The sequence below is a fragment of the Xiphophorus hellerii genome, chromosome 6 (assembly GCF_003331165.1).
Source record: "Xiphophorus hellerii strain 12219 chromosome 6, Xiphophorus_hellerii-4.1, whole genome shotgun sequence".
NCBI lineage: Eukaryota > Metazoa > Chordata > Actinopteri > Cyprinodontiformes > Poeciliidae > Xiphophorus > Xiphophorus hellerii.
This window is the reverse complement of record NC_045677.1, coordinates 7,455,729-7,479,306: the sequence shown is the minus strand read 5'-3', so window position 1 is coordinate 7,479,306 and position 23,578 is coordinate 7,455,729. Positions and strand designations below refer to the sequence as shown.

At 40.4% G+C, this 23,578-nt stretch overlaps 1 protein-coding gene across 8 annotated transcripts in view; it reads left to right on the top strand.

Moving 5' to 3' along the window:
• ctnnd2b (catenin (cadherin-associated protein), delta 2b) overlaps positions 1-23,578 on the top strand; it is a 160,999-nt gene that overhangs the window by 86,542 nt on the left and 50,879 nt on the right. For 6 of the 8 annotated variants that reach the window (XM_032566242.1, XM_032566246.1, XM_032566243.1 and 3 more), the window contains 7 exons: positions 4,388-4,539; positions 4,626-4,793; positions 6,236-6,381; positions 8,331-8,569; positions 10,420-10,551; positions 14,571-14,814; positions 17,994-18,050. In XM_032566242.1, the coding sequence (XP_032422133.1) occupies positions 4,388-4,539; positions 4,626-4,793; positions 6,236-6,381; positions 8,331-8,569; positions 10,420-10,551; positions 14,571-14,814; positions 17,994-18,050 (1,138 nt within the window). The remainder of the gene's footprint in view (positions 1-4,387; positions 4,540-4,625; positions 4,794-6,235; positions 6,382-8,330; positions 8,570-10,419; positions 10,552-14,570; positions 14,815-17,993; positions 18,051-23,578) is intronic. The other 2 variants (XM_032566244.1, XM_032566245.1) reach the window with 1 other exon arrangement.

The window sequence follows — 23,578 nt, the reverse complement described above, 5'->3', positions numbered from 1 at the left end:
TTCTCATTCTTATATAAAGCATAAACGTATAAACTGCCACCAGTAGAGTGGTAGTTGCACAAGAAGCTGCCCAAGTCGCTCATGTCAGGAACAGCCACTGATTTCAACATATTTTTACTCACGTAAAAGTAAGAAGTAGTCATCCAAGGAATTAGCAGTATTAAAGTACTAAAACGGTATTTGGTAAAAAAAATTTTTTAAAAAGTCTATTCAAGCACAAAGTAAATGATCAAATGATCAATTTCTTAATGTTTAGAGATTGCATCGTTAGATGGACCAACATATAAAGTTAATTGGATATTTTGATATTTCAAGGATGAAAATGACACAAATCCATATACAGTAAGTAACAAAAAAACAAACAAACACACAAATCAGGCAAATGAAAATTTCTTCCAATATAAAACTTTCAACGAAAACTGCGCCGGGTGAATGTTTTGGCGAAAACGTGTTTGTTCTTTCAGGGAAGTTACTCACAGAGGGCAGAAGACCCAGAAATTTTACTCAAGTAAGGGTAGCGATACTTCCCAATAAAATTACTCAAGTAAAAGTAAAAAGCACAGCATAGTAAAAAGTACTTTTTTTTTTGTCAAAAAAGTTACTCAAGTAAATGTAATCCCGTAAATGTAGCTAGTTACTACTGAACTCTGCACACAGGAGAGGGGAGCAAGCAGAGAGTCTGCTCTGTCTCACGCTGCGGAGCAGATCAGTGGCGCACAGCAGCAGACTACAGAGAGCGTCTTCAGCCTTCACGCCGCTGCTGTTAGCCAGTGTGCATGATAATCTGCGTGTCTCCTCTGCATTCACCCATTTGGGATCCACTTTTTTTTCCCTTTTTTTTTTTTTTTTTTATGCTTGCGTTCCCGACTCAGCACATCCACAGACGGCCATCTAGAATATCTCTCTGAAATAGAAAACGGATGAAATATTAAAATGCGTCGATTGACGACTCCGGTCACGAAGAAAACCACTCTGCCTTTTTGTGTGTGTGTGTGTGAGAGAGAGAGAAATAGAAGAAAACGAGCGGGTCTATCCGGGTCAGAATATCTAACACGATTACATGCTTCAGGTGTACGCAGATGTGCTAATGCGTGAGATCACAAGGCATGAGCCATCTGTGAGCGTGTACTCACTTAATTCTAATATAACCTGTGGATGAATGGCAAAAACAATAAATAAATAAATAAAACTGCTAAGACGTGAAGATGGAGGGCATTTGGCTTCAGCGGTGCACGCCAGTTTCTCAAATGGATTCAGTGAAGCCTTCTGTGTTTGCCATCTGACTGATAATGCATTTATGAGGCTTTCGTTCTTCTTCTTTTTTCTTCTTTTTTTGATTCCCAAAAGGCTCCCCGAGCCATACAGAGCGCACCTTAAGTGACAAATAAACAGAAGAAAAAATCTCTGGGAAAATAACCGCCGGCTTTGGGCTTGTGTGCAAACACGCGTGAACGTGAATCCATGTAAACACAAAGCCTCGAGTGCAAAGTTCTCCGTCGGCCGTGCGATTTCTGCACGCTCAACTTTCTGTCGTTTTTATGCGCGTGCTGCCTTGACGGGACGCGTCGATCTTGACCGAGTAAATTGGAGCTACCTGGACCCCGAGGTCAATATCACGTTTTAAATAGTGCGCCATCACCGTCTGCTCTGTCACTCGCTTCCTTCTAAAGCAATTTTTTCATTCTTCTATTTTTCCCCACTGCAACCAAGCTTTATTTCCCAGCCTTCTTTATCTACAGAGACTCCTTTTTGCCCCTGGCCGCTGACTTAATCTGTCCCATGCAGCGGATGCTAACCGCCGTGCTCGGATCCCGCTCTTCTTTTATCATCGCAAACATGCAAAGACTCTTTGTGTCTTCATGTGCTTTTCAGGGTTTGATTTATTTTCTTAGGGATGCACAATATCGGATTTTTTTTTTTTTTCAAAATCCGATATGCCGATACACTAAAACTCATTTGGCAGATTGACGATACCAATACTGATATTTTTTCCTATACCTACTTACTCAACCTACTGTATATGGCTTTCTCTACTGTGGAAATAAAACACATTATCTTTGTCAATTTAACCTGCTGCCAAATGAAAATGCTGAAAAGGAGGCTGAAAATGATGCAACACTTTCAGCTCTCATTATGTTCAATGTCAAATTTATTCATGACGTTTGTTCTCTCTAAGACAATGACAACACTGAAACTTGCAAATTTGTAAATCGTCACAAAACTAAACTCAACCTGTTCACAAGCAACAAGTGTATCGGCCGATACTATGCCAATAATATCAATAATATCCTGCATACCTATTTATTTATTTATTTTTTCCATTTTCTTTGGACTTCTGTCAAAGAGGACAGCTCAAAAAGTCCTCCAAGTGAAAAATGCTCTAGATTTTACGATGGACGCAGGAAGTCTGTGTTGCAGTGATGTGGGCCGTTTTCCAAAAAGCAGCACCAGGTCCGAACCGAACTGCACATGCACTGCTGCTCACTGCGTGCATTAATGCAGTCACTGGGGACACCCATGCTTAGCCAACATTTTTGCTAAGATTCATCAAAAAAAAGGAAAAAGAAATGAGTTTTACATCTGTAATTATGGCTGTTTATAGGGCAGATTAGTGCTTTGATCAGCAAAAGTGGATTAATGTTGGGATTTATCAAAAATTACCGAGTATTTTAACGTCTGAGCATTCTTTTTTTTTTTTTGGCATGTTTTCGTAAGGCTCCCAGTCTCCGGTTCTCCTCAAAAAGATTAATTTAACTTTCAACTTTACACTTAATGGAACTATCAGCGCACATTCCAACTTTGCAGCTCCGGCGCAGCTTGAGAGTGCGCTTTGTTGATGTGGTTTTCTCGGTGTGCGCGCTCACATCTGCATGTTCTTTGTGTCAGGCTTTGTTGGCACGTTCGCCCCCCCCAAAAGAAAAAGAAGCGATACAACGCGTGACACTTCAAGAGCTTCTGAAATTCAGACGAAGCGGTACCTAAAATTAGCCGCGAAGCTTCGTTTTGGTACTGTCATGCTCAGGCTGCGCTTCTTCTGCATGTTTTCTTACAAAACGCTCATCTGACGACGTACCTGCTGGTGCTGACGGTTATGATAAAAACAAAAAAGTACAAAGGAAATTAATCATCAATAAATATTATGGATGTAGACTGATTCCCTCGACTGCCTTTTTACAACATCAGGGTTACTAGTCTAGTTACTGTCTAGTTTTGAGCTCCCACAAATGTCGGCGCTGTTTGCAGATGATTTAAATTTGCACGTCGCTGTAGCCGTGACGGGGCGCTGCGCTGCGTTTGTCCCGGAAAGCTTTAGGTTAATTGCTTTACCTTCCCCAAAAAGTCGCTCATCAGACTCCTTCAGTGTAAGGCAATTAGTCTCGGTCAGCACAATCTCACCATTTAAAAATGCTACAGTAGTGCAAACAAGCAGAACTGATTCTTGAGAAAGAACAAAAAGCACAAAAAAATCTGAAGATTTTTGGGGAGAATAATCAATTCCTACATTGTGAAGTTGTCCCTTTTCCAAACACTTTTGCATCGCAGTGTGCAAAACAAAAGCTAAGGTAGAAGAAAGAGCAGGAACGGAGAGGTTCAAGGGTCACAGAGCAGGAGAGGAAAACACTAAGAAGAAGCCAGAGAAGTAAAGAAAAGGCAAATGTGTCTCTTAAAACTAGAAAACGTGGAATTTTAGCTAATCGCGCCTCGGCTGTCAGCCTGCACTCTCTGTCCTTCTCTCATCGTTTAACTTCAAGGCTCGTTACAAACCTGCCGCTTTTTCAAACCCATGCAAAAAATAATAATAATAAAGTAGTACGTTGTGTAACACGTGGGATGTAAACTAGGTTGCAAAATGCCTTCAAGGCCACAGAGAGAATAAGTCTTTCCAGAAAAGATCGACTGCTGCCAGAGAGAGAGAGAGAGAGGAGAATCTGAAAATAGTTACATAAAAACGATTTGACAGAAGTGAGACGGAGGTTTGAGGTGGCTTTTCGACAGAAGTTTGCTCCAGTCGGTGACGTGACCTGGTGTCATTCCTCGCTAAAGTGCTTCTCACTCTCCTTTTCTTGGCGGCTCAGATGTCGGGGCGGGTCGGTCGTGGTTTCGTTATTGTCCGATCCTGACCTCTCCATCTGAGGAGAGAGGTCAGGCGGTTTTCTATGTCTTCCTGACAGAACGAGCACTTGACTTTTTTTTTTTGCAAAATATCTCAAGATTTAACATGTTTGTATCAGGTTTGTACTAGCGACCACACACTCAAAGAAGCACAACATTACAGAGGGTCGACTATTAAAGAAATAATGTAGTTCTTCTTTTTTCCCCACTTTCTACGTGACGCCATGCTTCCGCTTTCAGCTATTTTAAGCCCTCTCTTTCAATTTCCTAACAGGACAAGGACTGCTCTCTCAAAGCGCTTTGCAGCTCAACAGCCAGGATGCCTATGCAGCTGCCGGTTACCATAGCAACCAAGGGCTGACGCTCGGGGAAACGGTGGCGGCGCGCGGCGGGCAGGTCGGAGGCGCTGTTCACAGCTACAACCAGGTGAATGTCTCTTCTCTCCTCCCGACCCACCGCTGACGCTCTCGCTGAACCTGGGTTTTCCTCTCCCCCCCCTCCCACCTGTCCAGGTGACATGCAGCCGTGCAGCCGCCCAGTTGGTGGACTTGCCCTCTCAGTCCCAGAGAGACCCGTTTGCCCAGCAGGTCCTCGGCAGCGCCTTACACATGTCCACCGACGGCGGACCCGCACCTGCCGGACCGTCCATGTATTACTCCTGTGCCACTTTGCCTGCTCAGGTACTCGGTGACGGTCACGTTGTCTATTGAAGGACCATCAAATAATCGTCCCATATGGTTGAAACGAGGTTCTGGAAACTCTGCAGCTGCCTTTTTGTTGTTGTTGTTGATTTTTTTTGCAGCGATTGCAGTTCAATGAACGTCTATATATTTGTAACTGAGAGAACAAATCCAACATGGAGACAAATGTGGCAGAACTATCAAGTCAAAGCTGAATTTCATATTTCATTTTTTGGCATTATGCTGCTGACTTTGCTCATTTTTAGCAAACTGTTTTTAATTACAGAGCACTGCAAAAAGAATTCATATTCCATGGTTTTTTTTGTTTGTTTTTTTTCCATTACAACCTGAAGCTTAATTTTATTAGTGATTTTCTGGTTCTTGGAGCGGTTTTCAGTTTCACTTCTGTGTTTTTACGGATGGATTGGAACGGATTCTGTTAGACGGTCCAGGCTCGTGCTATTATTCATAACATAACTCTGCTTTGTGTAAAATGTATTAACATTAAACACAGTAAGGAAATAGCGATTGAGTCCAAATGTCTTTCCTCACCAAATCCTGATATGTAAAATTAAACTTTTGATAATTAGTTGTACAGAGTGACAATGGATTGGAACAATAGACGGTTTTATGGTGCAATTACAAAGCCTCATAAGCAATGTTTTTTTTAGCATTTTAATTTTGCATTTTGTAGTGTTTAGGCCTTTTAGGCTGTAACGTAACAAAAGCAACCGAATACATCTTAGTGTCATTATTTACCAATATTATCTGATCTCACTTTGAAAGTTCAGACAAAAAAAAGAACAGTAATTAAGTTTTTTGTCGGATGCTCCCCTAACACGTCACTTTGTTGTTATGATTGTGTAAAACGGAAGTAATTTGATTCGCTGTAGTTTAGTCAAGTCTGCCAGATCGCACATAATATAGAAACTTTGTGCCTGAAGATTTGCAGAAAAAAACGAGTTTACTGATCCTGTTTTTGCATGAAAATAGTCAAGTTTCCTGTGCGTTTGAACTGAAATAGATTGGTTTGCGCACATATTGTTATTTTAATTGTGTCCAAAGAACTAATCCTGTGTAGCTAATGAACGATCAGTGCTCGGTCTGGCGCTATGTGTTTTTTTTTTTTTCTCTACAATTCAACTGGAGGATTCATCATTCCATTTATTTAGCAAAAATTGTTGCTAAATAAAAATGACGAGTCAACCTGGTTTTGCTCATGGTTGCTTTTTGTAAACCGTTCAGCTCTTCATGTTAACTCTCTGCTCGTCATCAGAGAGTTCGTCTCGAGCTTTTCGTTTGTTTATTTATGTTCACGGATTGAAAAAAAAAAGAAAAAAAATCGAAAATGGAAGACCCAGGAAACTTTTTGAAGTTGACTGGCGTTCCCTCTTAATGATGTCCAAATGATTTTATTTAATTTTTCTTTTCCTGGACTGCAGCGTGTCAGCTCCCCTCTGCAGGCGGTGGGATCTCCCACCAAGCTGCAGCGCCTGGGCTCAGCCTCCGCCGACATGCCCAGCTACGCCACGCTGCAGAGAGTGTCTTCACCCAAACAGTCGCCGAGCCGACTTGCAAAATCCTACAGGTCGGTTGAAATTCTTTAGAACTACTTCATTTGCGCGGCTTTCCCTGTTGTCGTCGAGGGATTTTTCTTTAGCTACCAACATTTTCCAGTAGTTTTAGAACGATAGCATCTTAAATTTGGTTTACACTGTAAAAAAAATGTCTCTACTTTTACAGTAAAGTACCGGCAGCTGTGGTTGCCAGAAATTTACAGTACAAATACGTATTTTACTGTTTTTTGTTTTTTTTACAGTGTACCTTGATAGCAGCAAGCGGCCCATGTCTTATTCTGTAGTTTAATTTTGTTGAGGAAATAAAAATGACAGAAAATGACACACAGACAGCTTTGTCAGTATGCCGCTTTGATTATGTCTTGTGATTTGCTTTTCCAACACTAAAATCTTCCACCACCGACTATGCAAATGAGTTTGCTGTTAAATAACAGGTTTCCACATTCTAAGAAGCTGTTGCACAAAGCTAATTGTGTGGAAACGTGGCCCAAACAAGAGAGCCGTCAGCTGGACCAATGTGAAGGAGTTTAAAATACACTTCAAAACTGTAATTTCACTGTGTGGCGGATTAAAATTTTAATTTCCGGGTTATTGGCTCTTCTAAAACATACAGAACCGTTAAAGGTGCACATTGCCTCTTTCAGTCATCATCACCAGCCTGTAGAGGCCCTGGAAATATTGACATTTTAAAATAATTTAAACAGTCAAAATAATTAACTGTTTTTATTCACATGTGAAATCATTTATTGTACATCCAAAACTTGAAAGGGATTTTTATGACGGTGCATTCGGGTGTTTGTAGATAGAAAAAAAGGAGTAAATATTTGCTGAAAACTCAGAAATGTTGTGATTAATCTCATGCGTTTTCTAGAAAACTTGGAATTTTTCAAGAAAATTTTCAACATTTGAAATATAGAAACCTCCAAGTGTTTTGTAGAAAATTTCTGATGTGAATCTAAAAATTAGATTTTTTTTCTAGCAAAGTTTTTTTTTGTTCTAGAACATTCATGAGATTACCAAACAAAAAAAAAAGTGAGTCTTTTTAGGCAGAAATTTACTACAGTTTTTCCTGAAATGGCCCTAAAATGCTGCAGCAGATTTAGCATTTTTGCTGTATTGAAATGAAAGCATCTGGTTTTGAGTTTCTTTTGGGCTCATTTGAATATATTTATTTTCAGTAATAAGAACAGGACCTGGGTCACTTTCTTTCAAAACTTTTGCTATAATTAGCGACATTTAATGAAGAATAAAAGCTGATTTGGGTGCAGCAGAGTTGGCATCTCACGTAAGGTTTCTGGATAAACCTAGTTTTACCTTTTATTAAAACTTGGTTATAAAGAGACTAATACTTAGTGTTGTACTTTACTTTTTCCTCTACAAGAAAATTATGTTTGTGACAATTTTTACCCTGATTACAAATTAAAAGTCTCCATCTGCATCGACGGGCCAAATTTGTATCATATTTGAACTACAATTGGGGGAACGCACAAAATCAGTCTAGGGGCCCAAATGGCTCCTGGACCGCACTTTGAACACTCCTGTTTTCAGAAATTTTGATAGAATTACATCTTTGTGCTTCCTCTACACATAAAACATCTCAATGAAACTGAAGATAGCTAAGGTAGGTACAATACCTAACTTCTTCCCTTAGCTTCCTTTAGCAACTGCTTCCACAATGAAGTGTGTTGCTAACTCAACCTGCTCGCAGTTAGTTTGGCGTGTTCTCTGATTTTAAAAATCTTCTGTCTATGCCTGGCCAATTTAGCTAAAAATTATCCGATTTTGGTCCAATGTAAACACATTTCCCCAGGCTCCATCTCTACTGAATGCCATCTTATTGAGTAAACGATGAAGAAGAAGAAGGAGACCGTCACTAGACGCAATGTTTTTGTTCAGACCTGCTGTTATGAAATGCCGAAACACAAAAGCGATAAAACACCTGCTCCTCCCTTCCCTGCAGCACTTCATCGCCCATCAATATGGCGGCCGGTTCCTCCTCCCCGCTCCCCATGGCCACCTCCCCCGGTGGGAACCACACCTCATTGCCCATCCACCAGCTCAGCTCGGCCGTGGGAAGCTACGCCACCCTGTCGCCCACCAAGCGCATGCTGCATCACATCGGAGCGGACAGCTACAAGATCTCCCACGAGCTTTACGCCAACGCAACCCTGCAAAGGCCTGGGAGCCTGGCAGGTCGAGGTCAAGGCAATTTCATTACTACTTTTCGAACGTGCGTGTTTGTCACGTCCCGTGAAACGTTCGCAGCTCGTTGTTTCATTAGTTTTTTTTTGTTTTGTTTGTTTTTGTGGCTTCCGTGTCCCTCGTCTGCTGTAAACTCCGTCTCTGTTTCGTTGCGATTCCTTTTCATCAACGATCTCGTCAGATTCGTGGGTTCTCTTAAGGGCTTTCTTTAATTTTTGTGGATGCTAGTTAATGTGACATGAGCCCGATATCCGTTCATGTGTGATTAATGTTCAGCAGCTTGGGGACAAAGTTATGATAGAAAACACATGCCACCTAATGTCTGACATAACCGGCTTCATGTTTTATTCAGAGTCCATTAGATATTTTTTTTTTAAAAGAGGTGGATGAGATATGTTGCCTATACTGCAGATAATTGTGTTGTATGTTTTTTTTTTTTTTTCAAAAACCATTTCAGGGTTTCATCTTTGTCAGCTTTTCAAAATCCGTACCGTAGCAGTCTCACCTCTGGCAACGATGTGTAAAAATCCTTAATATATATATATATTTTGCAGCACCACAACCTAACAGTGATAAAAATCCCGCTTGTTTTAAGCATGGCTACTACTACATTCAGTCGCGCTCTTTGACGTTTCCCAAGGTTGGAGCAGATGGAGACATGTTTGGCCATTCCTCTTTTCTCAATCTCTCTGTAGATCATCCTGGGTCATTGCTTATAATTTCTTCTCTTCAGCTTACCCCACAGGGTTTGTTTTTTTGTTTTTTTTTGCCAGATTTCGGTCTGGAAACTCAGATGACCATGGAAGAAGTTTGAGTTTGTGTCTGGAGTTGATTTTCTGTGTTGATTTCCTCTTATTTCTTTGCGTCGTTGCGTTCCTAAAAAGTTCCGTAATTACACGATTCATAGATTTTGTGGAGGTCACCACATTTTCAGCGTAAACGTGTTATAGCGCTACGCACTCTAACAAGGTTGCAAGGCGTTTTATAAAAGAAACCGGCAGATTGCAGCATCACAGATCCTCCACTCGGCTGAAAAATTTAACATCAAACCCAACTGGGAGGTTTTCTGCCAAAGCTCAGATAAGTTCAGCGAACGCCGCAGATTCATGTCTCAGACGATAAAGCGGAAAAGAGTCTTTTTTTTTTGACACCACTCCCAACAACTAATGGTTGTTATGGCGACATGGTGATGTCAAGATGTTTCTTGTTGCTGTGGCTCTCAAAAGAGTGAGCTTTGGATTTTTTTTTTTACTCTGCTCATTGTGGAGGAAGGGAGGATACATACAGGCTCTCACAGGTTCTCCCTAGTGGCCAGGGCTGAAATTGCAGCCAAATGAGTCATGACAATGAAACCCTAAGGTAACTGAGAGTGATGGGTTCTAGAACATCCTAGAGACTAATCAATTAAAAAGTATGAATAAAAGTGTATAAAATAAATACTGGCATTTTTTAAAAAATTACCTATATTTATTTTAAAAGGGTTCTTTGGGGTTATCAACAAGGCTTTGGTTGAAAAGGTTGTTTTCTAAAATGGAAAATGGATTTTTGTCCACTCTGAATAAATGTTTCCTAATTAAATTCTGGATTTTTCCATAATTTCTAGTGTGACTATGCAAGTTTAAATAAAGACGCATTTATTTTAAGATTTTTTTTTTTTACACAGCTTCACAAAGATTGTCAAAAAATATGGAATCAAACAAAGATTCTTTTACATCATCCATCTTCTTCTTCTTCGTTTGTATGTCTAACATGGCTTTTAACACAAAGCTATTTGGTGACAATCATCAACAATACTTCCACACAGCAGAGACGTGTTTGTCTAAAGTCAATCATGTCGTGTCCTCCAGGCTCCAGGGGTTCGTACAGCAGCCAGCACAGTCACCTGGGCTCCGAACTGCGGCCCCTTCAGTCCCCCGAGCACCACATTGATCCCATCTACGAGGACAGAGTCTACACCAAGCCCAACCTTAGAGGACAAGGTGAGCGGACATATATTGACAGAGGTTGTGTGTTTAGGGCATACAGGGGGATGTCTACAAGTACTGAGGTCTATTAAGCAAAATCCCACAAGAAAGGAGAGGGGGGTGCAGACAGGAGGTTTGACAGATGGAGGCTAAGCAGAGAGTCAACACATCGAACAGGAGACAGAGCCAGAGGTGAAACAGAGCTGCACTGAAACGATACACAGGGACGGCATTAGAGCTGTTTTGCAACTATCCAGAAGCAAAATTCAGAGTGTAAAAATGGCGTTGGTGTTTTGATCGGCTGCAGTGAGAAATAAACAGAGTGCCCAAAAATGTTGTACTCAAGTAAGAGTAGCACTAGTTCAACAAATTTTTGCTCAAGAAGAAGTAGAAAGTAGCCATCCAAGAAATTACTCAAGTAAGAGTAAAAAGAATAACTGATCAAATTATCGACCATTTGATATTTAAAAGTTACATCATTAGACGGACCAAAACTATAAAGTTAAGTGGAAATTTAAAATGGCGATAGTTTATATAGGTAACAAAAAATAACAAAATCAGACAAAAGAATATTTCCAAATCAATTTATTCAACATAAAAGTTATGAAACTTTAACAAAACCTGCAGGCATGTGTGTCTGTTGAATTTTTGGTCAAAGCATGTTTGTTTTTCCATTCAGTGGGTAGAGAATCCAGAAATCTTACTACTAGCTATACTTTATTATAAACTTACTCAAGTAAAAGTAAAAAGTACAGCGTAGTGAAAATACTCCTAGAAGGAATGTTTTTTAAAAAAAAAGTTACTCAAGAAAATGTGAGTGAATAAATCTAACTAGTTACTACCCACTATGGAGGTAAAGTCAATTCCAATCTTGTGCACTTGATATTGTAGCATAAATAATGTTTCCCCAAAAGTTGGCCTGCCGTCTTTTATTTATTTTTGGTCAAAAACTCTGTGGCATACGCAATGCGACTCAGTCACTATTAAACAATATTGCACTTTACACATGTGCTTCACAATTGTAGCTATACGGTGCTCATTATTTGCTATGCAGGCACTCTGTCTGCACCAGTGAAAATTCATCCACAGCATGCCGATCAGTGCCAGGAGAGAGCAACAGACTTCTTTGAATAACTCAACTTATGTCACCACTATGTGGCACTCAGACGTATGTAAAACATTAAACCATGCTTGGCTAGGCTATCATTAAATCTGGTTTGGGAAATGGCAAAAGTCATTTAAAGTCCATTTCATATCCTTCACAAAAAAAGTTAGTTTTATTTGAACAGTTAAGGATTTTTTTTTGTGATTGTTTCCTTGCGGAAAACAATGATTTACATCAGCTTCCTGTCTTAAAAAGGTTAAAGTAATTTTCATTATAATTTTGCAGGTGAGATGGTCAAAGAGGAGGACGTTTTGGCTGGGAAATTGCTTATTGATTTTCATATCGATTCATATTTCAGAGACTAGATTACCGATTTAGACAAACATATGAGACTTAGATGTGTTAAATAAATGGCTTTCTATCAAAATGCCCTCCGTCCCTTCCTTTACTGTGTTTTTTCTGGCCTCCTTTCTTCAAAAGCTAACATGAAAGGAGGTAAATTGTCAGGATAAACAAATTTTAAAAAAAATGTTCTGTTGAATATTTGCAGATTTGCCAAATGGTTAGAAACACCACTACCCCTCCTTGCAAAGACCCGTTATGTGTTTTCACATGTAGTCACTTTCCAGTCACATATTTGAATTAATTTTATGAGAATTTTATATGACAAACAAACAGAAAGTAGTGCATTAAAATGATTAACTATAATGAAAATGACACCTTCATTTTCTTGGCTTGTAAGTTGTTCCATAGATTCAAATGAAAATGGTATTTGACTTGTAGATTATTTAACTAAACTCCAATTTATTTTCAATATAAAAGAAAAGCTGAGGTGTTTTTAAAGGCAACATTAAGTAGAGATTACTGTTGGGGTTTATTAAGAGACCTAAATCAAACAGATCTGAACCGGCTCCCATCCTAAATGACATACATCCAGCCCCGTTTTGTCAATAACTTACCAGTCATTAGTTGCAACTTTACAGAATATTCAGAAAAGCTCCCTTAGGTAAAATAAAATGGGCACATGAAGCGAAATCCAAGGAGTTTGCTGTCGAACTTGCATGGTAATAAGGCCAGGAAGACAACAGGAAGGAGCGCTAAACACCTGCGGAGTGTTCCTATCCACTGAACCAATTACATTCTGAAATCAGCCCGTAAAAGACGCCGCCACACGATACCTTGAATAAGGCGCCGGATCAAACAAACACAGCATGAAAAGAGCAGAAACAGGCACAGCTTGATTCCCGTCAAGCAGCGGTTTAATGATGTTATGTTCCAGCCCGGGTTAATATACATAGGAGATCCTCTCCTTTCTATCTGATGACGGAAGTGCTTTTAACCAGACCAGGTAGGCAAATCCAATCGGGGTCTCGGTGGCAATTTGTCTTCCAGTCACAGTCTGTTAACTGATTAGTCTCAAAGATGAAAATTAATCTCAATTAATCCCTTGGGCGTTAGCTCGGGCGCCTCGCAATCAACATAAATCAATCGTGCGCTGAAACGTTGTTGGAGCGGCGCCATGGATCTTGGTCGCCTGGTTGGGTGAACGTCACAGCCAGTGGAAATACCACGCAGGAAGAGAATGAAATGAGCACGCTCCAGTTCATTCAGAACCCAATTTCCATCATATAGAGTCAGCTTATTCAACCGATGCACTAATATGGATTTAAAGGATTTTGATGCTGATAGCACCAGGAGAATTAAGTAGGAAACCAAGGAGTTTTGAAATAACAAAAAGGTGATCTCCGATTCCGCACTTATATTCAGATCGATGAGGTGGTTCGGGTTATAAAGGAATTGGAAACGAGCAGGCCGCACACCAACAGGCTCTGCAGGGGGTCCTGTAGTTGTCTGTCTACGTATATGAAAAATGACCCAACTTGACTCCCACAGAGACGCCCAAAGCGTCGATTACATTACCCAGGTCTGTCCTGGACTGTTTTACGATCCGTTTTTGTCTGAGCTACAGTTTGAAAATGACCTTTTTTTCCATCATCAGTCCCACATCTTTACAATAAAGTGAGATTAGCCAAGAAACAGGAATTTATAAAGACTTGCTTCCCATGGTAAACCGAGTGCATTCAGCAGAATTGAACCCTAACAAAAGAAAACAAATAACATCCTGACATGTCAGAAGCTTTGTGAGAATCTGAATGCTAAATTTCACAGGAGGGTCCTCGATGTATTTCCCAAAACTCATATAAATGTTATTGATTGTTAGGGAGAATGGAAGCACATTTGGTTTGTGTGATCCAGCTAGCGTTAGCCTAGCAACACAGTAGAAATAAAGAAAAGTATAAAACTTCAGTGGAAGTTTATGGGCAAATAAGAAACTAGTTTTATGTATATATCAATGTGATGTTTAAATGATGTTAATGTCGTATTTTGTTAATTACTTGTATAAAGTCTAGAAATTTTAAGTGGAAGTTTGTAAAAAAGAACAGTTCAAAAGTCCACTAAGAGACGGGAATCGGCTTGAGAATATATTCGTACTCCTTTAACTTCTCCACATTCATACAACCATAAGCTAATACAGTGTGTCCGACGTAGAACAAAAATCCACTGTAATTGTCACGTTTTTCACGTTTTTATGCTTGTCTCTACACTAACAAGGCGTACACTTTTCAAATAAATACTTTCATTTGATGTCCCACTTGTCCAGCTGAAGTTGTCTGTATTTGTCTCATGACGTGTGCTTTTGTTTTACTTTTCCCCCCGGTGTCGTTGCTTTCTACTGCTCCTGCTTCCCGTGCGTGGATCCTGGGGTTTGGCGGGGGGGCTCGTTTGCCTGTGCTTTGCTTCTCCTTCCCCCTTTCCCTGCTGACTGAAACCCCCTCCTCGCCTACCTTAAACCCCCCAGTGGTAAACCAGCTGTACCAAGAGGTCCTCAACTATCTGTTTCATCCTTACGCTCCTCTTCCCACTCTAGCCCCGTCCTCCCCCGGTGTTGACCCAATCCCCTTGCAGCGAACGGGAAGCCAGAGCGCCGCCGGCACCTTCCAGAGAGCCAGCTTCGCCACGGGAGGCGGGGCGGCCGACTACGCCAATCCGTACCGCACTCTGCAGTTCTGTCCCTCCACCGAGTCCCCTTACAGCAAGTCGGGCCCGGCCCTTCCCCCTGAACCTGCTCTGGGCAGGTCTCCATCGGTGGACAGCATCCAAAAGGACCCAAGGTGAGGAAAAAAGAAAAAAAGACATTAATGCTCTGACTTGTTGATGAAGCCCTTTGCTCTGCTTCCTTTCCACTTTCACAAAACTTACTGAGGGCCAGATTCACCAAAGAATTTTTTTTGTTTGTTTTTGTTTTTGTTTCGAGCATTGAGGAGAAATATTGATACTGACAGCATCTAGAAGTGAACAACAAATGGGTGCCAAAGACAAGTGCTGCTACAAAAGTCTGCGGCAGCGGACAATTGACTGTCGGGGTTTGACGGTTTTTTTGTAGACAAAAGGTTGGCTGAATCTGGGCTTTAGTATGAGGCGCACGTCATGCCACATCTTTCACCGTCCCCTCCGGTTTGACCGGTGTTAAAGCTCGCTCACTCAGCTGTTTGAATGCCTGCGCAGCACCTCTAGAGCCGGTTTTAAACCTCACCATCACAGTCAGGTGTGACATTCCTCTCTGTCGGCATCGATCGGCTACATTCGGTGCGTCCGGGAGAAACGCTTGAGGTGGAAAAACCTGCAGGAAATTTGCTTCTAGAGAAGCAGAGCACTGCGTGAAGGTGCAGTGGAGGCGTGCTGAGATAAAAAAAAATAAAAAAAAGGACCAGCAAGAGAGATGCGCATAAAAGACAGAAAGCTTAATAGCTGTTTTAAAGGCTGTTTCTTCCCTCTTTAGCACTACTCAGGCACTAAAACTAGAATTTGAAGATGTCTTAGATTTTTTTTCCCCTTCTCTTTACTAGCTGATGTAAACAACAGAAACAGTCTGATTCGAGCTCAAGTCTCTCACTTTGGCATTTCAGCTCACGTTTTGCGCCATCAGAGTGTCATGCTGTTCTAGAAACAGTTAAAAAAATAAATTATGTGTACTTTTACTTCTCAAAACTGTTCCTGCAGTTTTCATTGCTCTTTTCTTCACCCATCGTCCAAGTGGTTATTTCTCTGTGCACATTGCACCCGCCGTTTCTGTTTGCTCACTCTTTTGCTCCGGCATCATTGTTTTGTGCCCTCAACACATCTGCCCTGCCTCATTGAATAAGCAGACTTGCCAACCCATAGCATTTTTGCTTAATGTGCACGACATGCGCGCTCAGGGTCAGCGCTAACCATGCCTAGCTCCTCCATTAACGTGAGGCTCCTCCCCCCGCCCCCAAGACTACACTCATAATCAATCAATCAATCAATCAAATTTTATTTGTCTAGCACATTTCAGCAGCAAGGCATTTCAAAGTGCTTTACATCATTACAAACACAGAAACACAAAGCAACATAGAATCAACAATCAAAACACGACATTAAGTGAAGTTCCATCAATAAATTTGTAATTGATTACGTTTCAAATACAATTCTAAACAGGTGGGTTTTTAGTCTAGATTTAAAGGAAGTCAGTGTTTCAGCTGTTTTACAGTTTTCTGGAAGTTTGTTCCAAATTTGTGGTGCATAGATGCTGAAAGCATAAAATCAACAAGTGATCTGGGGTAACGTTAACTTGATCAATAATACATCTGTGTCTCTCTGTCAACAAATCCCATTACTTCACTTTAATTCAGTTCAGCTTAGTCCGTCTATGTAGCTCCAGCGCACAACAAAATGCGCTTTCAAGGCAACTCCCGAAAATAAATGGCTTACGGTTAGAAATTTTTAAATAAATGGGTGCAGTTCTTGCCTATATATATAATTTATTCAAAATTTTGTCCGATTCTTCTGATTTCAATGCGAGCTATCTAGATCCAATCCTGGGTTTTGGGCCTTTATTCGCTATATGACTAGACCCAACTCCTAGTGTCTGTTGCTTTAACTTTCTGTGATATAGTAATAGTGGGTTTTTTTTTTTAATGCAGCATACGTGCGTACAGTTGTGTTTCCCTAATGGGTATGTTTTGTTGCTAATCTTGGGTTCCTTAACAAAGAAGTTCATAGTATAACAGAGCTTGTATTGGCTGCTGCAGCCTCCTTACTCCGTGACGACTCTTCTCACTGTGCACAGAAAGCGCCTGAAACATTAGAAATTGAATTTTGTGATTTTTGTGATCTGTAAGTTTTGTCCAACTACGTTGAATTATGTTGCAAAACCAAATTAACAGAAGAGTCATATCGAAACAGAGGGCGTACGCTAACGTCACCTAGCGCTACAGTAAACTGCTCTGTGTGAAAATATTGTCTGTAACCCTTGGGGTTTTTGTAAGACTGCAGCTTCGTTGTGTCGAATCAGATACAACCTTAAATGAATTGTAGGGCAATGTGTGTTTAGGTGAACTGTAGAGTAGCTTGTGTTGATCTAGCAAATTGGGATTAAAATATTCTTAAACAGAATATTCCTACTTTTTCAAATTCAGATTCATATTTAAACCCAGTTACAAACAGTGTCATTTTATGTAATAAAATACTATCGATCACAAGAGCCCAAGACTTCATAAAATCTAAGATTTCATAAAACTTAAACTGCCACGTTAAACTCTCATCTAAATCCTCAGATTTTCCCACGTTGAGTCATTCAACCGTCTAGAAAACAGCAGCTGGAGCTTTTGTTTATCATTTGGAGACATTATCATTTCCCTTTTTTTGTGGGATTTACTGACAAAAAGAAGAGTATGGAATAATCAGAAATATCAGGTTTCCAAGACTAACCAAGATGTCAGCTTAGATCTTTAGTGCTTACATCGTTACCACTCGTGATCTCTAAACGTGCGGGCCAGGAAAATACATTCTCGTAAAACCTTACCCTCAAACACTCAAGAAAATTACTTTATTGGACGTAAACATGCTTATGATAAGGACATTGCTGAAGTAGCCATCCAACAATTCTTAAAAGGAAGTTCTTAATTATACTCTAAGTGATAATAAAATTAATAAAACCTCAAGTAGACATACATCTCTACAGAAGTTAACCCTATAGGTATAGAAAAATGAAAACAAGCTATTTTTATCTCCAACACCGACCCTCTCTTTACCTGTCATGCTCACCATCTTCCCTCCACTCACCCAGCATGCATGCCCTCCACCTGGACCTCCTCCACCCATTGCCTGATAACTAAATGTTGAGAGAGAAAGATGAGTCTAGCGATTGCGTCTTGATATCTATTTACTAATCATCATCATTTTTTTTGACAATTACATGAACATCTTCTTGCAAGACACCGAACGTCTACAACTCTCTTGTTTCTCTCTGCCTGTCCCCCCTCGATAGGTACGACCCCGAATTCCTTGTGTGGAATCAAAATCAAGCCGAGCAAAGAATGACAAAGTAATCCAACTATTTATTCTTACGTAATGTACATTTTTGTCTATCTGACCTTTTGTCTCATCCACCGAATCTCTCCATCATCTCTACATGGCACTAATATCTGATGCAAATGTTAACGGTAGCATGGCAACATTTCACATTTGTTACTGTCACCCATTTAGTGGCTCATTGAACTGGGATCGCTCATTATGTCAGAATTAACTGGATTTGAAATTAGGTTAAAAAAAATTCAAGTAAAAAGGCTGCGCTGTCAGTCTACGCAGCCTACTGACAGCTGCGCAGACTGTCAGTAGCTGTCAGTTTGCGCACCTATGTTTCAGGGTTTTTTTTGTTTGTTTTGTTTTGTTTTTGGCGACTCAGCAATCCTTATTCTCTCCTTTGGCTTCTCGCCTACCCATTCATCATGCCATCCGTTTATCTACTGGTTGCTTTCGTCACCCATTGTGTCTTCATCGTCTGTTCAGGTGACTTGTGTTGGCTGTGCTCATTTGGCTGGCTAGTTCCAATTTCAGCTCCTGACTTTGATTTTTATTATTATTTTCATCTTTACCAAAGAGCAATCATTGGTGAAACACTGAACTTGTCCTTAAATAGACTTTACATCTAAACAACAGTAGTGACATAAACATCAGATCAGGTAACACTTTTCTAACTATTAGCGTTGTAGCGCTAATAGTGTGACTGTAGAATTAGTAAACTTTGATTTTAGCCCTTTACACTCATTTGCTGTTACACAATTTATTGAACTCAAAAAAGTGTTAAAACAAGGCAAAGCACCCTTGCTGCTCCCTATGGACGTAATGGTGAAAGTAACAACCAATTGCAGCAAACTGAATGCAATTTCTTAAATGGTTATTGGCACGTGTGATCACACCCATAAAACAAGCAGCGCTGCAGTATTTCCTTCCGGGTGAAAATAGGTGCTGTCTACAGTGGGATATTTCATACTCTACTTTAGCAAGCAATGGTTGAAAATAATGTTCTATTTATTACTCATAGTCACTCGTAGGTATATGTGGTTATCACTTTGGGTTATTTTTGGTCTGATTAGGGATCAGGATTTTTCAAATGAAAAGTCAATTCTCTATAAGTGGAGACCCTCAGCCACAACGGAGAGTCAGGAAATTTGGGTGCAAACATCTCATATTAACCCTGAAGCACGGTGAGGAAAGCATGAGGCTTTGGGATTCTTTTAAAACTGTAAGACACGCGTATCACTGGGTCGGCCACGAACTACAAAGTATAACCAGAGGTTTGTAGGCTCAAATAATTCCTGGAAGCTTTGCCTTTTTTGTCATTGTCAGTCCGCTTTCTTTTGGTAAATGATTAATGTGCAGTTGTGGCGTTTTGGATCAGCAGTGGTTTTTACCCAGGAATGACATTTTCTAACTATGGCTGAACTATGACATTCAGCCATGGTTAGGGAACTCTTGCTCTTGATGCATAGTCTGTACAAAACCTTTTTCATCGTGTAGTTTCTGACAACTATTACATATAAATGTGTCAGTAGGAGGGCCCTAAGTGAACTTTCTAAGAGTTCTACACTAGAAGACAATGTCCTGATTTGACACAACTTTTTTTGTTGTTGTTGTCACCTCAAGTAAAATAATGCCTACAGAGTATGTATTTGCCTTTAAACACCTAAAAAATTATTTGCGCCACTGTTCAGATGTATCTAATCCGCTCTAATATGGAACAAACGTCCAGAAAAGTGCAAAAATGCAGAAACATTGAGCTCCTTTAAATCAAGACGAAAACCACATTTGGTTCGACTTGCCTTTGATTACCAATAATTGGAACATCATTAGTTTCAGTCTGGACTGCAACTTTTCATAACTTCTCTTTATCTGCAATGTAATCTTATTTTTTTGTTTATTTATTGTATTATATTAGAAATTTTTTTGTAAAGAACATTGAATTGCTGAACGTGCCATATGAACAAAGTTGAAATGGAAATTTAAGGATTCTTAATCAAACATTGTAGCACATCATCACTGCTTACCAGCATTAAGGGGCTCTAGGCAGGGGCCCAAAGGTTACAAACACACCCCATTTAAAGCCTGCTGTTCCAGAACAGACCCATTTTCTGTCCTGCCAACAGCCTTGACAAGTAATTTGTCTTCAGCTGTCTTTTTTTTTCTTGTTGTTGTTATAATTGGACTGTCTGTCACTGTAAATTTGCTTTACAGTAAAGTAAAGTTTCAATCTTCTGCACATCCACCTTCATGTCCACAGGACATGTCAATGCTGTCATGATCATTTGAGGGTCACATGTAGAAGCGTATAGGAGGCATGGAAGAAAAACCAGCAACAGCAATAGATCAAAAAAAAAAGTTTCAGATGATCTGATCCATAACTTACACGTTTTCCGCATGACTCAACAATCAAATGAAACATTCGGATAAGCAATGCGGACTTAAAGTCAACCCTCAAACCTCTGCTTATGTCTCTGATCCATCTGTGTGTGCGCAAAACCAAGAATCCAGTGAATGTTGTTGAAAAAGTGACATATTGGGATCACATGGTGTCACACCCTAATCAGCGAATTAATTCAAAACCCATGTAAAGGTTTCCTGACCCTCTAAAGTGTCTCGGTCTGGGTCAGAAGGCTGCACAGTCACAGGGAGGACTGCTGACTGGACAGACGACCAGAGGACAGCCATTTCAGTGGCTGTAAGATGAGTGAGGGCGTTGCTTAAAAAGCTGTCTGTACAGAGTTGTGTATTTGTGGGAAGTTCAGTGGAAGGAAAAAGGTACATCAGACACAGAGATGATTCAGAGGATTGTCAAAGGGGGACCGGGGAGCGCTTCACAGGACTGAGGCTGGAGGTAGTGCATCAAGAGGTTTGAAACATTTTACTTACTTTAATGTCTTTATAGACTTGAGTTTCACTTTCTGACGTAATACAAATATTTTCTGAAGTAATACAAAATTTGTGAAGTGTACTTGTTCTTTGCTGCCGAAACTTGAAAACGTTGGTCCAGTTTTTAGTGTAAATATCTTATCACACTTGAAATAAGACAGACTAAACTTATAACACGGGGAAAATGTCTTGTTATAAGTGAAACAAGAGTGGAACTAGTACTTTTTCATCAATATTAAATCAAGTTCCTATATCTAGCTAAAAAAGTTACTTTTCAGTTAGTTTTGTCTCATTTCAACTGTACTATTACATTTGCACTAAAAACTAGACCAAAATTACTTGGTAAGAGTTTGTGTTTTTGCAGTGTTGTGTCTGTCCAGTCGTAAACTAGTTGCTCATTTGAATCTGAAGAAAATAACTTATTGAGGATGATGCACAAAAACTATTTTAACCAATGAATTTGTTTGGGCAGATCACTAACCAGTATTCATCGAAATGCTGCTGGATGGAAAATGCCTTTAGTTTCCGCTTATGCTGGTAAAGATTTTGTGTTCCCATATACTGATTCAAGTCATTTTGGGATTTTGTGTCTATAGCAACTCCCATCCAAAGTCAATAAAACAAAAGGCTTGCATGGTTTTACGTGCAACAGATTAACACACTAGACTTGAAAAGTTACTGGATCGGAAACATCTGGAAATTGGACCCGAAGGTTAACTAGATTTGTGGAGGTCAGCAACTTTCTTCCTGATAAGGAAGCTTTAAAATACACCCTCAATTAAAAGCTTGCTAAGCCATGACATCATCATCCGTTTGGAAAATATTTGAACATATGAAGAAAGCTAAAAAAAAAAAAGAAAAAAAAGAATGAAAATCAATTTCATCATAATTCAGCTAAGAGAGGAAAAAAAATAATTCTGATTTAATGTTTTAACAGTACATAGTCATGTTCTACGTTTTCCATTTTAATCACAGCTAATTAGCCGCCTGGGCTAGCTTCATCTAAAAACAAGCCATCACGAGTAATGTGTGCTACAGACGCCCCGGTTTGTGGCTGGTTTTCAGCTTTCTTGTTAGTACATGGCAAAAAATAGACGTAAACACGTAGATAAACTCGTATTAGCTCGCTCGGGCGTAGCATCAGATGTCTTATCAGCTTGTTAACCCGAGAGATGACCTACACGAGGGTATGTCATCTTTAATAACGTCCCATTGGGCCACATGCTTCTGTGCCTGTGCAGAGCAGTAAATGGTTGCGGATGCTGATGTGGGAAAGTGCCTCGAGGCGAGCCGGTGATGAATGGAAGGCGTTGAGACAAGAGATTTTCAAAAATAGAGAATTGTTATAAAAAAGAGAGAGAGAAAGGAGGAGATAGGCTTTGAAATCATTCTATTCCGTTTTTTTCCCAAGCACTGGGTTTATAACATCAGCCATTATAAAACTTAGAGACAAAAGCTTTCTAATCCTGACTCCTTTGTTCACCCTTTGATGGCTGACTGTGTGTGCAAAGCCAACGAGTGTTTGTTGGCTCCTATAGTAGGACACAAAACTGTGTGTGTGTGTGATGGCTAATACTTTTCAAAGAGGCACGCTGACCTACGGCACTACGTGAATGTGTGAATGCGTGTGGGTGTGTGTGTGTGTGTGGGGGTGTGTGTGTGTGTGTGCGGGGGTGTCCGTCCGTGTGTTTATTTTAGATTAGACCCAACAGAAATCATCTCCATGGGGATGTTAGGCTGTTTTTTGCATCCAGAATAAGAGACATCAAAGAGAAACGAGTTCCACACGAGAACCGAGCAAATGGAGAATCTGTGCCGAGCCCAAACTTCTCCTGCACTGTCAGAGAGATTCAAATCAAAGTGGGAGGAAGCTCAGGTGGAACGGAGACGACGCATGCGGAGAATGCTTAAACATAGCAGAGCGTAGTAAAACAATTGTGCTGCTGAATTAGCACCCGGGTAGCATCAGGAGTTGGGGGAACCGAGTTTGGGAATGAAACTTTTCACCGATCCGGTAGTAGGCTCGGTCGGTCCCACAGATGATCTTTATTGATGAACTTTCGTCTCCCACCCAGACCTCTTTCTCTCCGTTTGCTTCTTTTTCACATCAGTCCATATTTCTTCTTCCACCCCCCCTCCACCCTCATACACAAAAGCTCACACATGCGTATGGTGAGACATAACGCGCGTCTTAATGTTGGCGTGTCTTAATGCCAGAAGAACAACCCCGAGGGTGCGTCACTGTAGACCCCTGCTAAGGTGCTAAAACCGGAGCAGCTGGGGCATTTTGAAGCCGCAGCCAAACATCACAGCAGGAGTAAGACCCCACATTGGCTAAAGCCCTAATCTTTCTTCTCTTCTGCAAAACAATTGTAATTACTGACTGCTTCGGAGCTGGCTGGGAATTTGGCCCTTCTTAAAATCCTCATATCTTAGTAGTCTTGGTTGGTTTGTGCTCAACTTGGTGCCGCCTATAGCAGGATATTAAAGGTACGTTTTGCACCTGCTTTGGTAACCAATGATGAACTAATCACGTATTATCTGTTCTGTATCTAAATGTGGTTACATTCTTATTCATTAAATCATATCTACCAGCAGAAATTTGCTTAGTTATACTCGTCATTAGTCATATTTCGCAACATATCTGCTGGTCCAAACACGGAT